This window comes from Tamandua tetradactyla, chromosome 8 (assembly GCF_023851605.1).
Source record: "Tamandua tetradactyla isolate mTamTet1 chromosome 8, mTamTet1.pri, whole genome shotgun sequence".
Classification (NCBI taxonomy): Eukaryota; Metazoa; Chordata; class Mammalia; order Pilosa; family Myrmecophagidae; genus Tamandua; species Tamandua tetradactyla.
Window position 1 is genome coordinate 19,060,193 of NC_135334.1, and position 19,596 is coordinate 19,079,788.

General features: G+C 40.7%; 1 protein-coding gene across 3 annotated transcripts in view; it reads right to left on the bottom strand.

Annotated features, from left to right (window-relative positions):
* The window catches only part of SORL1 (sortilin related receptor 1), a 180,985-nt gene that overhangs the window by 23,378 nt on the left and 138,011 nt on the right, over positions 1 to 19,596 (bottom strand). For all 3 annotated transcript variants that reach the window (XM_077112638.1, XM_077112637.1, XM_077112639.1), the window contains exons 33-40: positions 18,202 to 18,333; positions 17,443 to 17,569; positions 17,097 to 17,266; positions 16,034 to 16,146; positions 15,631 to 15,735; positions 14,749 to 14,821; positions 11,152 to 11,234; positions 9,814 to 9,910 (exon numbers count right to left, since the gene is read on the bottom strand). In XM_077112638.1, the coding sequence (XP_076968753.1) occupies positions 9,814 to 9,910; positions 11,152 to 11,234; positions 14,749 to 14,821; positions 15,631 to 15,735; positions 16,034 to 16,146; positions 17,097 to 17,266; positions 17,443 to 17,569; positions 18,202 to 18,333 (900 nt within the window). The remainder of the gene's footprint in view (positions 1 to 9,813; positions 9,911 to 11,151; positions 11,235 to 14,748; positions 14,822 to 15,630; positions 15,736 to 16,033; positions 16,147 to 17,096; positions 17,267 to 17,442; positions 17,570 to 18,201; positions 18,334 to 19,596) is intronic.

The window sequence follows — 19,596 nt, forward strand, 5'->3', positions numbered from 1 at the left end:
AGTTAGAATGTCAGAGGTCAAAGAGAAAGAGAGGATCTTGAAAGCAGCAAGAGAAAAACAATCTGTCACATACAAGGGAAACCCAATAAGACTATGTGTAGATTTCTCAGCAGAAACCATGGAAGCTAGAAGACAGTGGGATGATATATTTAAATCACTAAAAGAGAAAAACTGCCAACCAAGACTCCTATATCCAGCAAAATTGTCCTTCAAAAATGAAGGAGAAATTAAAACATTTATAGACAAAAAGTCACTGAGAGAATTTGTGACCAAGAGACCAGCTCTGCAAGAAATACTAAAGGGAGCACTAGAGTCAGATACGAAAAGACAGAAGAGAGAGGTATGGAGTAAAGTGTAGAAAGAAGGAAAATCAGATATGATATATATAATACAAAAGCCAAAATGGTAGAGGAAAATATCCAAACAGTAATAACACTAAAAGTTAATGGACTGAATTTCCCAATCAAAAGACATAGAATGGCAGAATGGATTACGACCCAGCAATACCACTGCTAGGTATCTACTCAAAGGACTTAAGGGCAAAGACACAGACGGACATTTGCACACCAGTGTTTATAGCAGCATTATCTACAACTTCAAAGAGATGGAAACAGCCAAAATGCCCATCAACAGACGAGTGGCTAAACAAACTGTGGCGTATACCTACGATGGAATATTATGCAGCTTTAAGACAGACTAAACTTATGAAGCATGTAATAACATAGATGGACCTAGAGAACATTATGCTGAGTGAGTCTAGCCAAAAACTAAAGGACAAATACTGTATGGTCCCACTGATGTGAACCGACATTTGAGAATCAGCTTGGACTATATCATTGGTAACAGAGACCAGCAGGAGTTAGAAACAGGGTAAGATAATGGGTAATTGGAGCTGAAGGGATACAGACTGTGCAACAGGACTAGATACAAAAACTCAAAAATGGACAGCACAATAATACCTAAGTGTAATGTAACTAGGTTGGAACACTGAATGAAGCTGCACCTGAAATATGGTTTTTTGTTTGTTTGTTTGTGTGTTTGTATCTTTTGTTTTTGTTTTTTTCTTTTTCCTTTTTATATATATATATATTATTAGTATTATTATTTTAATTCTCTTCTCTATATTAACATTCTATATCTTTTTCTGCTGTTTTGCTAGTTCTTTTCCTAAATCGATGCAAATGTACTAAGAAATGATCATACATCTATGTGATGATACTAAGAATTACTGAGTGCATGTGTAGAATGGAATGATTTCTAAATGTTGTGTTAATTTCTTTTCTTTTTTTTGATTAATAAAAAAATTAAAAAAAAAAAAAAAAAAAAAAGAATCTCCCCAAAAAGAAAAGTCTAAGACCAGATGACTTCACATGTGAATTCTACCAAACATTCCAGAAAGAATTAGTACCAATCCTGCTCAAACTCTTCAAAAAAATTGAAGAGAAGGGAAAGCTACCTAACTCGTTCTACAAAGCCAACATCACCCTCATACCAAAGCCAAGCAAAGATATTACAAAAAAAAAGCTACCGACCAATCTCTCTTATGACTACAGAGACAAAAATCCTCAAAAAATTCTTGCAAATCGAATCCAACACCACATTAAAAGAATTATACACCATGATCAAATAGGATTCATCCCAGGTATGCAAGGATGGTTCGACATAAGAAAATCAATTAATGTAATACACCATATGAACAAATCAAAGCAGAAAAACCACATAATCATCTCGATTGATGCAGAAAAGGCATTTGACAAAATTCAACATCATCTCCTGTTGAAAACACTTCAAAGGATAGGAATAGAAGGGAATTTCCACAACATGATAAAGGAAATATATGAAAACCCACAGCTAACATCATCCTCAATGGGGAAAAACTGAAAACTTTCCCCTAAGATCAGGAACAAGACAAGGTTGTTCACTATCACCACTGTTATTCAACATTGTGTTGGAAGTTCTAGCCAGAGCAATTAGACAAGAAAAAGAAATACAAGGCATCAAAATTGGAAAGGAAGAAGTAAAGCTCTCACTCTTTGCAGATGATATATCACACATCGAAAACCCCCAAAATCCATAGCAAAACTACTAGAGCTAATAAATGAGTACAGCAAAGTGGCTGGTTATAAGATCATCACTCAAAAATCTGCAGTGTTTCTATACACTAGTAGTGAACAATCTGAGGAGGAAATCATGAAAAAAATTCCATTTACAATTGCAACCAAAAGAATAAAATATTTAGGAATAAACTAAAGAGACAAAAGACCTATACAGAGAAAACAATAAGTTGTTAAAAGAAATCACAAAAGACCTAAATAAATGGGAGGGCATACTTTGTTCATGGATTAGAAGACTAAATATAGTTAAGATGTCAATTCTACCTAAACTGATTTACAGAGTCAATGCAATATCAATTAAAATCCCCAAAACTTACTTTTCTGAAATAGAAAAACCAATAACCAAATTTATCTGGAAGGGCAGGGTGCCCCGAATAGCTAAAAGTACCCTGAGAAAGAAAAATGAAGCCAGAGGTCTCATGCTACCTGACTTGAAGGCATATTATGAAGCTACAGTGGTCAAAATAGCCTGGTAGCATAAAGATATATATGTACTGGCCAATGGAATAGAATAGAGTGTTCAGATATAGACCTTTCTCATCTATGGACAACTGATCTTTGATAAGGCAGTCAAGCCAACTCACGTGGAACAGAACAGTCTCTTCAATAAATGGTGCCTAGAGAACTGGATATCCACATGCAAAAGAATGAAAGAGGATTCATATCTCATACCCAATACAAAAATTAACTCAAAATAGATCAAAGACCTAAACATTAGATCTAAGACCACAAAACTGTTAGAAGAAAATGTAGGGAAATATCTTATAAATCTTATAATAGAAGGCAGTTTCCTAGACCTTACACCCAAAGCACAAGCACTGAAGAAAGAAATAAATGGGAACTCCTCAAAATTAAACACTTCTGTGTATCAAAGAACTTCAGCAAGAAAGTAAAAAAAATAGCCTACACAATGGGAGACGATATTTGGAAATGATACATCAGATAAGGGTCTAGTATCCAGAATATATAAAGAGATTGTTCAACTCAACAACAAAAAGACAGACAACCTAATTACAAAATGGGCAAAAGACTTGAACAGACACTTCTCAGAAGAGGATATACAAATGGCCAAAAGGCACATGAAAAGATGTGCAACTTCCCTGGCTATTAGGGAGATGCAAATCAAAACCACAATGAGATATCATCTCACACCCACCAGAATGGCCATTATCAATAAAACAGAAAATGACAGTGCTGGAGAAGAAGTGGAGAAAGAGGCACACTTATCCACTGTTGGTGGGAATGTCAAATGGTGCAACCACTGTGGAAGGCAGTTTGGCGGTTCCTTGGAAGCTAAGTATAGAACTGCCATATGACCTGGCAATACCATTGCTAGGTATCTATTCAAAGGACATGAGGGCAAAGACACAAATGGGCATTTGCATACCCATGCTTATAGCAGCATTATTTACAATTGCCAAGAGATGGAAACAGCCCAAATATCCATTGTGCTGGTTTGAAAGGATGTATGTTCCCTAGAAAAGCCATGTTTTAATCAAAATCCCATTTTGTAAAGGCAGAATAATTCCTATTCAATATTGTATGTTTGAAACTGTAATTAGATAATCTCCCTGGAGATGTAACCCAATCAAGAGTGGTTGTTAAGCTGGATTAGGGGAGATATGTCTCTACCCATTTGGGTGAGTCTTGATTGCTTTAGTGGAGTCCTATAAAACAGGAAACATTTTGGAGAATGGGAGGTTCAGAGAGAGCAGTAAAGACAACATAGCCAGTGGAGATGAAGAAGGAAAATGCCCCCTGGGGAGGTTTATGAAACAGGAAGCCAGGAGAGAAAGCTAGCAGATGACACCATGCTCGCCATGTGCCCTTCCAGCCAAGAGAGAAACTGTGAATGTGTTCGCCATGTACCTTCTGACTTGAGAGAGAAACCCTGAACTTCATCAGCCTTCTTGAACCGAGGTATCTTTCCATGGATGCCTTTGATTGACATTTCTATAGACTTGTAATTGGGACATTTTCTCGGCCTTAGAACTGCAAACTAGAAACTTTCTAAATTCCCCTTTGTAAAAGCCATTCCGTTTCTGGTATACTGCATTCTGGCAGCTAGCAAACTAGAATATCCATTAACAGACGAGTGGCTAAACAAGTGTGTGTGTATATATATATACACAATGGAATATTACGCAGCTGTAAGACCAAATAAATTATGAAGTGTGTAACAACATGGATGGACCTTAAGGACATTAGGCTGAGTGAGATTAGTCAGAAACAAAAGAACAAATACTGTATGGTCTCACTGATATGAACTAACATTAATAAATGAACTTGAATAATTTCAGTTAAGAACAGAGGTCATCAGGAGATAGAAATACGGTAGATATTGGGTAATTGGAACTGAAGGGATACAGTTTGTACAACGGGACTGACTGTAAAAATTCAGAAATGGATAGCACAATATCACCTAACTGTAATACAATGTTATAACACTGAATGAAATTGAATGTGAGAATGATAGAGGGAGGAGACCTGGGGGCACAAACAAAATCAGAAGGAAAGATATATGACAAAGACTGAGATGGTATAATCTAGAAATGCCTAGAGAATATAATGATAGTGACTAAATGTACAAATTTTAAAATGTTTTTCATGAAGAAGAACAAAAGGAATGTCAATAATACAGGGTGCTGAAAATAGATGGTAATTAATATTTTAAAACTTTAACGTATGTGTGAGACTACAGCAAAAAATGTTTATTTGGTACAAAATCTGTATTTTGACTAGTGCATTTCCTAATACAACTTATGTGGACAGCTTAATTGAATACCATAAGTACATGGAACCTTAATTAGGGCATGAGATTTTGTAGATTTGTCCAGAGTAATGCCTCAATAAATCCCAGAAGGATTTGAACAATGAATAAAAGTGTATTTGCCAAGTCCCCTTGGGGGAATGATGAGAAAGGGGGGAAAGTCAACTTCCCCAAGTTGAGAATTCTTGATCTTCTCACAAGCAGTGGGGACAACCAAAGCAATAGACTGAGCTCCAGTCTTGGGGTTTGTTCATATGAAACTCAACCCCACAAACATAGGCTAAGCCTACTTAAAATTAGGCATAAGAGTCACCTGCAAGAGAACCTCTTTTGTTGCTCAGATGTAGCCTCTGTCTCTCAGCCAACATGACAAACTAACTCACTGCCATCCCCTTCTCTATGTGGGACGTGACTCCCAGAGATGTGTACCTTCCTGGCAATGTGGTACAGAAATCCTAGAATGAGCTGGGACTCAGCACCAAGAGATTGAGAAAACCTTCTCGAACGAACAGGGGAAGAGAGAAATGAGACAAAATAAAGTGTCAATGGCTGAGAGATTCCAAACAGAGTCGAGAGGTTATCCTGGAGGTTATTCTCACACATTAAACAGATATCACTTTTTTAGGTAAGGTGTAATAGAGATATTGGAGGGAACTGCCTGAAAATGTAGAGCTGTGTTCCAGTAGCCATGTTTCTTGAAGATGATTGTATTATGGTATAGCTTTTGCAGTGTGACTGTGTGATTGTGGAAACCTTGTGTCTGATGCTTCTTTTATCTAACTTACAGACAGATAAGTAAAACACATGGATTAAAAATAAATAAATAATAGAGGGGACAAATGTTAAAATAAATTTAGTAGATTGAAATCCTAGTAATCAATGAAACGGAGGGGTAAGGGGTATGGTATGTATGAATTTTTTTTCTGTTTTCTTTTTATTTCTTTTTCTGAATTGATGCAAATGTTCTAAGAAATTATCATGATGATGAATATACAACTATGTGATAAAAAAATGTATATATTAATAGAGGCTAACTCCAGAAGGTTGGATTACTGATGATTTAATAGTCTTCTTTCTAGCTCTGTGCATTCCCTAGACTTTCTATGAGGTATATTATTACTTTATAATCAAAACAACAATAAATGATATTTTAAAAGGAGTCATGAGGCATAATATTGGCCTTCCAGGGGCTTGCAGTGTACCAGAGGAGGTATACACATAAACAAGTAGCACAGGCTGTGCTGTGTTGCTTTCTGCGGCCACCTCTCCAGAGTGGACTCACTCCTACACCCACAAATTCCTTTCCTTCCTGTCTTGTCCATGCCAGGTATCTGGACCTTAATGTGTGCTACCTGCTGATCATCAGGGGATGTTTCTCTTTCCTCCCCTACTTCCATACAAGCCCCCAAGTCTTCCCTGGGTCTGCACAGCCTTGCATCCTACCTAGTCTGTGTGCTCTGCTGGTTGCTTTGGCAATTAACGGGATACCCTCTGCCATTTCTTGCTTCCCCCTTGCCATAGCACTGATGTGAACTGTCTCATTGAAGAAGCAGCCAAGATGGAGAAGATCAAGTTTCAGCACATCGTCTCCATCTACAGGGTATGCAAGCAGCCCCTTGGCATTGCGATGGAGTTCATGGCCAACGGCTCCCCGGAGAAGACCCTGCCCACCCACAGCCTCTGCTGGCAGCTCAAGTTCCGCATCATCCACAAGACCAGCCTGGCCATGAACTTCCTCCACAGTATTAAGCCGCCTCTGCTCCACCTGGACCTCAAGCCGGGCAACATCCTCCTGGACAGCAACCTGCATGTCAAGGTGAGGTCCCTGACCTGTCCCCTCAGCCCCTCTGACTCTAGCGTCTGCCCCAGGTGGGCAGGATTATCTACGTGCCTTCTCTCTGGCCTGTCAAGAATTTCAAGTTGCTTACTGACAAATATCGAAGGTACAGGTCACACCTAAAACAGAGAAGGATGGGTACTGAAAGCTGGTGCATGAGGCTAGGCACCACAATGCTTAAATAACCCTCTTTGGGCCTCAGTTTTCCATTTCTAGAATGGGTAGAATAAACCCTATTGCTCCCACTCTTTCTTAGGGTGGGGATGTACATAAATGAGATAATCCCTAGAAAGGGGTGGAATGGCCATTTTTCAGATCCTAAAACATGCTACACACTTTTCTCCTTCAGGACTTTTGCACATTCTGTTCCCTCTGCTTGGAAAACTGTTCCCCACCCCCCTCTCTTTATCTAGCAAACACCTGCTCATCCTTCAGCTCTCAAATCACTTCTGAAGGGAGGCCTCCCCCAAACCCCCACAGGCCCCTGTTGTATACCCTCACTGTGTTGTATACCCTTTACTTCTAGAGCAGCTAGAAGTAAAAACCTAGAAGTGTGGAACCGTAACCCATACCAAACTCTGAAATCTGCTCTACAACTAATTGTTGTGGTGTACTTTGAAATTTACTGTTTTTTGTATATACATTATATTTCACAAAAAAAGAAAAAAAAAGAGAAGGAAGAGTATAATACAGAAGGTAAGATTTAACAAATGGTGTATGACTGCTGAATCAATATATTGATATTTCTTTTGGTCTCCAGTGTTTTGGAGCAGCTAGAAGAAAAAATGAAATTGTGGGACTGTAACCCATACCAAACTTTAAAATCTGTTGTACAACCACTTATTAAAATATATTTGAAACATTATTGCCTTTTTGTATATATGTTATTTTTCACAATTAAAAAAATATATATATTTTTAAAAAGTGTGGAACAAAGATGTTCATCGCAGAGTTTCTACAGTAGAGAAAAACTATGCATGCCCTGACTGCTCAGAGACAGGGTGACAGCTAAACCACAGCTACCAAGTGCATGTCATTTTATGTAGATACTGAAAGTGGTGTTTTCAAAGAATATATAATGATATGGGAAAATTCTCAGTTTTCTGTTAGGTGAAAATGGCAGTGTATAAAACTACATATGGTATTATTCTGATCTTACAAAAAACTACAGTTATCCATTTCATATCATGGGGCTTAGGGGGACAGTAGTCCTGTGATCTGGAAAATCCATGTAAAACATTTTTTCCCAGGATTTCAGAAAACCCTCTAGATGCCTCTTGATCAACAGATGCTGCCTCTCCCGTTACTTTTACATTGCATAGGCTAAATATGTATTTTTTAAAATTTCAAACCAGCCTTCATTGGCCTGAAAATCCTTAGGGGCAGACCTTTCCCTTTCATTTGCCTTTAGGTAATCACATAAGGACTTAGCGTTTTCTCATATGATGCCACAGTCTACAGCCTTCTTAATAACAATCCTGCGCATTCTAGCCTTTTGGTACTGCCTGCTAGCCTATGCATGTCACCTACGGCTTCTACAAAACTCCCACAAAATTCCCACTTAATATCTTATGCCGACACGTGATATACAGAAACCACAATGGGGAAAGTCACGATGTGGAAGAGATAACTATACATAAAGAGATGAATTCACAGACAAATACTTAGGAGATATCCAAAACATAAATCCGATTTCGGAAGTGAAACTATAGGGAATGTTAATTTTCTTTATAGTGTGTTTTCTAAATATTCAGTAAGAAACATATGTTCCTTTCATAACTAGGGGAAATGTTATTAAAAAGCAAAAAGACAGCCAATAAAAGGAAGGATATGAACCTTGGGTTCAAAGCCTGACTCTCTGCTTTGCGTTTGTACAGCTGTGGCAAGTACTTCAACTCTCTAAGTCTTTGCATGTTAGTAAAATAGATAAAATAAAGAACACTTATAGTTTGGACTGTTGAAATAATTAAAAATGAAAATCCTAGTAAAGTATTGGCATAATGCCTGGCACAGAGCTGGCTCCTGCTACGTTTCAGGCAATAGCAACTAAGACCTGGGTTTTGTTCCTGGTTTTGTCCCTGACCCTGACAGTTTCTACTGGTTTGACACTGAGGCAATGAGGTCATAGGCTTTGGAATTAGAAAGACGTGGGTTTCAATCTTGACTTTGCCACCTTCTAAGGGAATTACTTAATCTTTGAACCTTGTTCTCTCATCTGTAAAATAAGCATACTCCACCAACTGGGTTCGTATTGGGATTATGCAAAAGAGTATATGCAGAATGCCTAAGTAAGTTCCTGCACACAGTAGGTGCTCAAAGTTATTTCTACTACTGCACATCCTCCTTGGGTAAAAAAGATAATGGTAGAAACAAGTTTATACTTCATAAAGCTATAACAAAGATTGAATCAAGACATAATTGAAAGTGCTTTGCAAGCTGTACAAACACTAAAGAGTTAATAAGAAAGTAATACCCAACCCAAGCTTGAAAAGGGGGAGAGAAAAAAGCTCTGGCGTCATTCTCAACATTCAAAGGGCACCTTTGCCATCGGAGGTTTGGTTTTGGAAATAAATGAAAATGCTTCCCTTAGAGCCTTTTCAGACTTGAGAACTTTCATTGAGGTTCAGTACTTGCCCAGGAGTAAGAAAAACTGGATCACCTCCTTCCTCAGTTCATCTGTCCATACATTCATTTAATTTAACTGAACATCAATTATGCACCAGGCCCAGTGCTAGCCCCACTAATAGCAAAGTAGAAGCAAATTAGACCAGAAAAGAGTGACAAGTAACAATCTAGGAACCCCAAATTCACCTGGAGAGGGTTAAACGGGCCCCATTTCCAATTTCCCTCCCCTTTTTAGCCCCTGACTTCCATGATGACCAGACAGGTTATATGGGGCCTTGAGAAGCCACTTAGTGGATCCCTCTACCTGGCGTCTTACATTATACCAACAGGTAAGAATCTCCCAACTAGAATGACCTCCGGAGAGGACCCGAGCACCCTGTACCAGCTGTATTGCCTGGAAGCCAGGGAAGCCTCAGTTTCTTCCTTACCCCTTCCCACTCACACACTCACTAGTTCCGACGTGTTACCTTTGTGAGACAGTATGCTCCCTCGGAAGGTCAAGGTCCTTTTCTCTTGCTTGTGGGTGTCGAAAGCCCAGAAGAGATTCACCACGTAGCCGTTTACCTGCCAAGAACCAAAAACCATGCCGCGTGAAGAGCTGCACAGCAGGGGAGAGCTGGGTGACAAAGGCACATAAAAAAGCACCTCATTTTTGTTCTGCCCTTAGGTATCTCAGTTCTTACCATAGACTGGTTTCTTTTGATTTTTAAACTAGTTCAATTTGTGTAATTATTAAGTAATATTTAGTTGTACTCTACCTCCTAAAAACAAGATAGCTTATAATATAAAATACAGAGCTAATAAAACAAAAAAATTTAGAATAAAACGACATGAACCAATTACTGGATGCGGAAAGGGGAAAAACTGGGAAGATAACTAGGCAAGAAAAGAGCTATGGTAAATCTTAGCTTCGGTTTTCCTTCCAAGAAGATATACCAAGGGAGCTTCCTTAGTGCTCGCTGTCTAACAGGAGCAACTATATCCCTACATCAGGAAAGAGAACCTTTATCAAGCCCCGAGCTCATAGAAGGATCAGGTCCAAAGATCTTTAAATACAAGAAAAAAACAAAATTAAAATATTCTCAACCCCAAAGACTGCAGACAAGGTCCACATATGGCCGCATCTTGCAGGATCCCTCTCTGAAGCTGAGAACACATTAGTTTTTAGTTTGGCAAAGGGAATTCGATAAAACAGGTTTTATGTCAGCATAAGGACCTTGAGGATGTTTTTATCACCAAAACTTCATGGACAGGGAGGGAATGGAGGATCAAAATGACCGCAAAGAACACTCTGGGAGGTGGATCCTCAGCATGGGAAACCCACGGACACTGACAACTCTGGTGAAGCTGGCGATGTGGACCCCAAGGAGAGGGGACCTTGGAGCTGGGAGAGAGGACTAGGAGGTTGGAATAAGGTGCATGTTTCCGAGGTATCTGGGCCTCTCACAGAAAGGGGGCTCTTTCACTGCGGGAACCTCTGCGTTAGCGCTTAGCACCAGGAAATCCAATAAAGCTGAAAATTACAGGGCATACGTATGCTGTTAACACCAACTCTTCATTTGCACTGTAGCTGTGAACCATTTAATTATACGGTTCAAAAAAAAAAGATGCACCAGGCTGAGGCAGAATAATTACACGTGAAGACTCAAGTTTGTTCTCTTTGGGCAAAGGTACCAGCCTAGTTATGGTATTTCAGCTTTGCCAGAACAAGTCGTTAATTTTTCTGACTTGCTGTACTATGGTGGTACCAATTCCCACACAATGTAAAGCCCCAGCCAGCTGCTCCTTTGAAATTTCAACATTACCTTGACGTCACTATCCATGGTCAGGGTAAAGCTTAGAGAATTTTCACTGTAGCTGTCAATGTGGATATCTGGTGGTGGGATTGCTAAAAACAAAGAATTAAAAGAAAAACAAAACACGTGATGAAAAGTGAGGAAGGCAAGACTCAATAGACAAAGCTACCTTTCAGTTTGGAAAGAAAGGACATTTCTTTGGCAGACTTCACCCATCTATCTCTTTTACCACTATTTTCCTGAAGCTGAGTTTGGGTCCACAGTTGCTTGGTAAACACATAACTCTTTGGCTCAGTCAGCTCTCCTGGCAATGAATCTGGGCAGAAAAGTTCCATTATGAAAATGGCTAAAACAGCCCAACCCCAGCTTGCTTCTTGCAGGTGCAGGGGTCACAGAGAGGGCCTTCTTTACTGGCCCAAAAAAGTCCCAGCAGACTCAAGTACTTTTTGTGAAGGCTGGCAGGAGTAGAAATCATAAATCACAGGTTGGCATTTGGCAAAATGGAAAAAAAAAAGTCTCTGGAGTCTGACAAACTTGAGTTCGAACTGCTGTTTTGACATTTAGGCGTTGTGTAACCTCGGGCAATGTACTTATTCTGGGGCATAAAGGTTTGAAAATGAACTAAAATAATGGATAAAAATGCCTAGCACTCAAAAAGTATTCCACTGCCCCTTTCTTCCTGTCTGATAAAGTCCCACATTCCCCCATACGGTAGATAAAAGAAATATTAAAGCATTTGGCTTTCTCAAAAAAGACCTGAACCTCAACTAAGAACTGAGGGAGTAAAGAGAAAGTGGCAGAGGGAAAGGACCCCTCTCTGTTCAAGTAATAAGCACCCTACTTGTTGCTTTGAAGTTCTGTCACAAGAAAGCAGAACTTCAGAACTCTGTATGGTATAATGTAAAAGGGCTTAATGGGACAAACATTATTAGCAGATAATACTTAAGTGGCAACTAGTATATCAGACGCCTTAGCATGTACGCGTCCCACACAGATAAGCAAGAGAGACTCAAAGGAGTTGGCTAAGATTTGGTGACAAAAGAGAATGTGTCAAAATCTGGAGGAGCTGGATTTCATTCAATTAACAATGTAACAAAACTTCCTTGGGATAAGGAAAGTGAAGTAACCAAAGGCAGACAGGATGTTAGAATTATCAGACAGCTGAATCCAAGCAGCAACGGCTCAGGTGCTGTTATAAAACAGACCTGGATTTAAATCCCAGAGACCTGGAGATCAGCCACAATCCTTTCTAAAGCCCCAGCTTCCCTGGCTGCAAAATGAGGATAATAATACCTATCTCACAGTGTTTACAAGGACTACAAGACATCAATTTATGTAAAACAACAAGCACAGCATTTCGTATAAAAAGTGCTCAAAGAATGGTGGCTTTTCTCGTTGTTATTATAAATCCACCAAGTTAACTAAAACAAACTGGTGCTTCTGGCTGACAGCACTGCTATTTTTGCCCCAGTCTTCTTCTTATGCTATTGAAGATATGAAGTCACAGATATTTCCCAACAAATACTTTCTAACGCAATGCACAGGTATCCTCTGTAACAGCCAAACGAAAACGTATGCATGGAGCCAACATCAAAATCATATAAAAGTTTAAGAGAAGCAACCTCCCACTGAGACTTTCAAGGGCAGGTGTGATTGGTGTGTATGGAATTCAAGGCAAATGTTTTTAATTGACCTTCCAATCTCCCTTGTTTTCCATAAACATTATCAGTTTGTTTTTGACCCTGATTTTGTAGAAGGGAAATGATTAAAAAAAAAAACACCTCGAAGGGAATGTGAATTCGGCAAGCTTTCTCAAACATCTGCAAATATTCTTGCTCCAAAGACCGACCAGCACTATGTCTTCCCTGACTCCTCCAAGGACTCTAGATGTCACAGGCAACCAGACAGGACTCTCCCTGTCCCAGAGCTCATTTCTCACAGACCTCAGGTTCAAGTCAAACCCCTAAATCACATTTCCTGCCACAGTGCTGCTTGATTTTAATACCCTCAAGTCCAGAAATAAAAGCACAAAGTTCAGAGGTTAAGGTATGGGAAACCACTCAGAAGACATGCTGCACTCAATCTCCCAAAGTGTGCCAAAATCCTTCGTCTTCATTGCTCGACTGCTTGACTTCACTCATTCATCAACTATTTCATTAGTTCCTATCTTCCAGGCTCTTTATTAGATACCAGTGATAAAGCGGAGATAAACAGACAGAGCAACTCTGCCCTGGTGAAGCATGCATGCAGGATGAAGAGCCAACTCCCTGAACTGAACGGGGCCAATCCATGGGGCAGGTGTCTTGGCTCGGAGGAAAGCCATGGAGCTCATGCTTAAGAGACAAGCTGTGTTTCCAATCCCAGTTGTGCCATCGACTGACTGTGACCTATAGCACATGACACAACCTCTCTGCTTCCTTATCTATTGTTCTCATAATTGTCATGAGGGCTTGATCTTATGAGCTAAATGTACACCAAGCAGTGGGCACCGCAGGGTGCCTGGCCTTTGGCAAGCAACCAGGCACTACTGATTACCAGTCTGCGGTACCTGAGATGAACACCTATGCAAAGTTTGTCAGTGCTGATGGGAGAAGCAACTATTGCCAGCAGAGCTGCTTTCTAAAAAACACCACTGATGCTCCCAGGGATGAGCATGGCCCTGGCATCGGGGACTCGACAATGCCTTCTTGATCAAAAGAGGGAAAAGAAATGATGCAAAATAAGGTTTCAGTGGCTGAGTCCAGATCAAATCAAGAGGCTATTCTGGAGGTTATTCACAGAGACAGCCAGATATTGCTAATTGCATGGTATGCCACGCCCCAACCAACAGTATTCTTGAAAACCCTAAAGAACATCCAGGGCTCTATCCAAGACTCCATAAAAGTTTTACTTGTTAAGTTTATTTTTCAGAAACCTAAAACCTCCAGATGGTTCCTAAGCCAGACAAGCCTAAACCCAGAGGTACCAGTCTCTCCAAGAACATCAACCAGTTGCATCCTTGCACCCCAAACTGTCAACACCCCTATTCAACATGAAAAAATTAGAATGGTCATTGCCCAAATATCCCTAAAGATTGGGAGAAAGATCTAATGAGAAGGAGTCATCTACCAGAGAAGTTAGAATTTAACAAATGAGTAGGACTGAATCATTATGTAGATACTTAATGTTTTTCGTTTCTAGTATATTAGAATAGCCAGAAGGAAATACCTGAAAGTGTGGGACTGTCATCCATACTATACTTTGAAATTTGTCCTGTAACTACTTGTTAAACTGAACTTTGAAATGTATCACTTTCTGTATATTTCACAATAAAAAAATATTTAAAAAAAAAAAAACTTTTGATGAACATGCACCAGATCAGCTTTGTCTTTACCGAGAAGGAAGGACTCCTTCTGTCTGGGGTATCGTGAGCACCGCGCTGCACGGGAACACAGGATAGCACACTGGCCTTGGGAAATCTGGAGACACCCAGAAATGTGTGTGTGCCGGGGCAAGGGGATCACAGGACATTTTCTAATCTCTGCTGCTTCATTTTCCAGTCATATGAAAGCTATTCCCAAAAGGGTTTCTAACTTCTTTGAATCTGCAAATGCTGGGGTTGTTTACCTTTTCCTTTTATGGTGGTAATGGATTTAGAATCGCTCCAGTTTCCTATTCCACGACTTGTCACCGCGGCCACCTTTTCAAATCAGAGTGTGAGTTAGTATCAAAAAAGTCAATAGACCAAACAGCAAGAATTCTGAATGAAATAAAGAGGTGAGACCTTGGCAATGAGGGTGGAAACAACATGAGAGTGAGCCAGGATATTCAGAAGCCTCAGCAGCAGAAATGAGATGGAAACAAGACAAACGGTAGAAACTGGGCAAAGGGAGTTATGAAAGTGCTAAGATCATAAAATCTCTAGTTTCATAGGTGTCAAGCTTTGTCTAAGGGGCAGGTGTGTGTATAAATGTGTTATCTATGCACACATGTGAACACACACATATATGAAGAAGGGAACTGAGGAAATTCTCAGTGTAAGGGAGTCTCTGGTGTGTGCATTTGACGGGCTCAACAAATCTGTTTTGCACAAGATCTCCCCTTTCTGCTAAAAAAATAGCAATGATATATTTAATAAGAACCCTACACATCAATCTATAAATGCCACTTACCCTGCCTTGCTTTACTCTGCAGTTAAAGACAAGCAGAAAAGAGATGGGTACAAAAGTATAGACGCTGGAAAACTAGCAGAATATCTGGGTTATAAGGAGGCACAAGCTGCATTACTATAAGTTCTTGGTTATCTGAGTAAGTCTGACTTCATGTTCTTTGTGGCATCAATTTAAGAGACTGAAAGAAAACCATAATACCTGGAGCAAGGAGTTTCAGTATCTTGTCACCTACTGACATGCAGCAGATAAAGGTACACACGGAGCACTCACAAAATGACAAGCACATCGCTAAATTCTAAAACTGCCCAGATGGCTATAATGGACAATAAATACTCACTCTGACAGTATATAGAGTGTTGACCAACAAGTTCTTTATTTCGGTAAAGTTACTAGCAGCCCTCTGGGAAGCCCACATCTTGGAATCACTCCTGCTGCATTCTACCTAAAGTGAGAAGAGAAAAATATTAATAAATGGCAACCAAAGGCTGGGGAACTCAAATTCCTTCCAAGGACGGAGGAGAGAGGGGAAGGCGGGGCAATATTTTTTCTTAAATATTTTTTTATTGTGAAATACCCAGAAAGTGATACATTTCAAAGTTCATTATGTTCTGATGGAAGGGCCACCGCTAACGAGGCTGTGCCAAATCTAGTGCTGTTCACACAATACATATTCTGCCCTAACACACCCAAAAATCTCCCTTGCCCCCTGACACCCCAGCCAGCCCCTGGAAGATACTCACGATATACTCGCGGATGAGGCCGTGGGTGTGGGCGGGCGGAACCCAGTGGGCCACAATCACCCCTTCGGCTTCCCTGTGGAGCATCAGCTGGAGATTTTGAGGGGCGTCTGGCACTAGAAAAGAGTCACCCCAGAGTTAAAACTCATCAGCATCTGGGGTCACTGGAGGAATTTCCATAAGCTTAAAGGAGACGGCTTTGGGGCCTTCCAGATCCAAATGAATGTGATCACCTTAAATCAGACTCGCTAATGAGTTGGGTGCTGGCATATTCAAGACCCTTCTGGATCTTCTCTTTTGGGATCACCTTCAGAGGCAGGCCAAAACCCACAGAGGGAAGCCAGTTACAATACCTGACAATCAAATTTCATTTTGAATATTGCAGAGAGTATTTCTCTATGTGGACAACCCAGAGAAGATGGCTATCTGCCAACAATAGGGGATGTAAGACCCTCAAGGGCACGAGGAGGTCTGACCTAACATACTACCCAGACAATAGTAGCTGCTCAGCTAATATCTGTGGAGTGAGAACGAATGAACTGGAATAATTCAAACATTAGTTCTGTAGGCTCTGATGATAATGACAAATGAAGAGTTTGCAAAATATGTCAGGCAATGGCACAGCTGGAATAAGCAGATAATCACCCAATGCCAACTACTTTGAAGGGACAAGGAAGCAGGAAACTTTCTTGGACATGTAGATTTCAGTATGTTTCATAAAAACTTAACCACAATACTTCCTAGACATGTCTCACATGTTGATTATGATGAGCTCATAAATATCAAGTACTGGGAAGGACCTACAGAAGGAAAGTAGGAGGCAGAAATGAGACGAGAAAGGAAAAAGAAGGCAATGGTGGGGAGAACCTGGAATCAACTTCTTAAAATACAAGATCATTATCTGATATAATGAGAGGCAATCTTCAACAGCTTGGTCACGACCCCAAAACAAAAAAGAAAGAGAACTAAAGCGCATACACGGGACTCTATTCCCACACTCCCAAGCATCTTTGGAAATCCCATGTAAGGTCTCGCCTGTGCCATAAAGGTAAACCATGACACTTACAGCCCTCTGGAGTTCTCAGGGTCACAAAGTCGTTGCTGCTGTACACTTTGCTCAGACACTGGACCTGCACTTTCACCTGATAAGTGGTATCTGGTTTCAAGACTTTTAAGATAGTGTTGGTTTTATTGCTGTGTGTCTCCAGAACCTTCCAGATGCTGTCTCCAACCACCCTGGCCAAGAAAATAAAGATCTCATCACAAAGAAGCAATCAGGAGCTGCAGGGCTGCAGGGCTCACTTATTAAAGAGCCACACTCTGCACACCACAATGGAGTTAACGGAATATCCAATGGCCCAATGGCAATGAAGGACATCATCTTCTTCTCTCATGGTAAAGGTGTGACCCACCTGTAGTAGGTGTTATATACACAAGAAGCAGAGGGCATTTTTTTGGGACGCGTCCAGGTCAAAGTTACATCCCCAGAGAAGTCAGCTGTCCACCGAAGATTCTGTACTTTGTATACAGTTAACTCATCTGGGAAGATTAAGGGGGAAAGTGAAAAGAAGGTTATACATTACAAATCCTTAGATTTCAAAGGACCCAAGTGGATCTGGCTTTTAGGTAGGACAACTAGTGATCTACACTGTCAGAGGGACACAAACATCATCTCAAAAGAAAATACAGTTGAAATCTCCCTGTATAGGGTTCTCCTGGCCCTCCTAAGTTACTTGGCCCTCCTAATCTTTCCTTGCTTTTCACCTCCTTCCTGCCTGTGACCCTTGAAGTCTGTTTCTCAATACAAAATGCTAAGTCCAAGAACAATGCCATGGCAGGATCTGTTTCTAAATGAACTATAGCCAGAAGTGACTTAGTTAACCTTACCACAAAGCCCGAGGCTCTGTGAGGGTGCCAGTGCACCAACATGGGATGGGAAGTCCATTTAAAACAAACCTAAGATTGGCCTTTTGCTAATGGGAAGGAGGTTGGCTGTAAGTCACAACACAGTCAGGCTAACCTCACCTCACTCAATGGACAGAAGTTGGGCACCAATCGATTTCATTTTCAAAGTGAGCAACAGTGGCAAAGGGTTCTAGCTGGAGGTGTGTTTACAGGACAGGTAAAGGGAGGGCATGGCCCAGATGACCAGCGCAGAACCCAGAACTCACCACTGCAGTTCCGCTCGTCACTCTCGTCCGAGCAATCCAGGAAGCCGTCGCAGCGCTCAGAGAGGACAATGCACGTCTCGCCATCCTCGCACTTGAACTCCACGCTCATGCACGTCAGGGTGCTGTGTGTGGCTGAAACACAGAGAACCTTCATAAACCCACAGGGGAGTGGCCAGGTCGAAAAGCAATGGTCCTAAAGGGGGACCTCAGTCTTCACTCATGATCAGGAAAAGCGGTTTGGCTTCCCAGAACTCATCGGCTTCTGCTTTAAATATGCCTCTGGAATGAGGCTGGAGGAGATTTAGGACGGAACTTGATACCATCATATCTAACATTAAGAGTTGGAATCAGCCTTCAAGAAGAGCAAGAGCTTTGGGTTAAACAAACCTGGGTTCAAACCCTTGCCCTGTGTGAGCTTGAGCAGACTGCTTAATATCTCCAAAGCTCAGCTCCTTTACATAAAATTGGGTTAATAATTCCGTGGCCATTGTGTCTGTAAAGGTCTGAGATTGAACACCTGAGAAAGCACCCGACTCACAGTGTGAATTAACAAACTGTACCTGTGACCTGACAGTATTACTACAGATCCTACGATCACCGCCATTTTGCGGCTTGCCATGACACTCCAGTTTGGGTAATAATGTAATAGCTAAATGATAACATCTATGCCTCCCTTACAATAGTATTTTTAATTGTACAGGTTTTCAAAGCATTTTTACATAAAACAAGATGATGCAAATAAAGAATTTTGGGAAGTGAAGGGTTATGCAATCCTATGGCTGGGTTATTAACCATAGTTTGATGGTCTCATTTCTGAAACAGGAAGACGGGATGAGGGATCCAGAAAGGAAGTTAAGACACTATAGTGCAAATGATCCTAAAAAGACAGAAAAAAGGGAATGGCTAAAGAAAGCAAACCTGTGATCCAAGCCAGTCAGGGGTCCCACCTGCCCAGTCCTCGGCCAATCCTGCACAAGGATGGCAGCTCCAAGGAAACGGCTACACCAGAAACCCAACTCACCAGCCAGGAGGGTCTAAAATGAATCTTTCTACTCTAAACCAAAGCGGTCCATGTCCCTAATCCCTGGAATCTGTTCATATGCTACCTATGTTTTACCTACAGCAAAAGGGATTTCCGGAGTGAATAAGTGAAGGATCTTGACATGAAAAGAGTATCCTGGGTTATACAGGCAGGTCTGATCTAATCACATAGGTTCTCTTGTTTTTTGCTTTCGTATGCTCTATGGCGGGATCACATTTCACTCCTTTTCCATGTGACTATCCTGTTATTGCAGCACCATTTGTTGAATTTGTTTGTTTGTTTGTTTTTCTTGGTTTCTCTGTTTGTTTGGGAAGTACATGGATCGGGCATCAAAGCCAGGCTCTCCCACATGG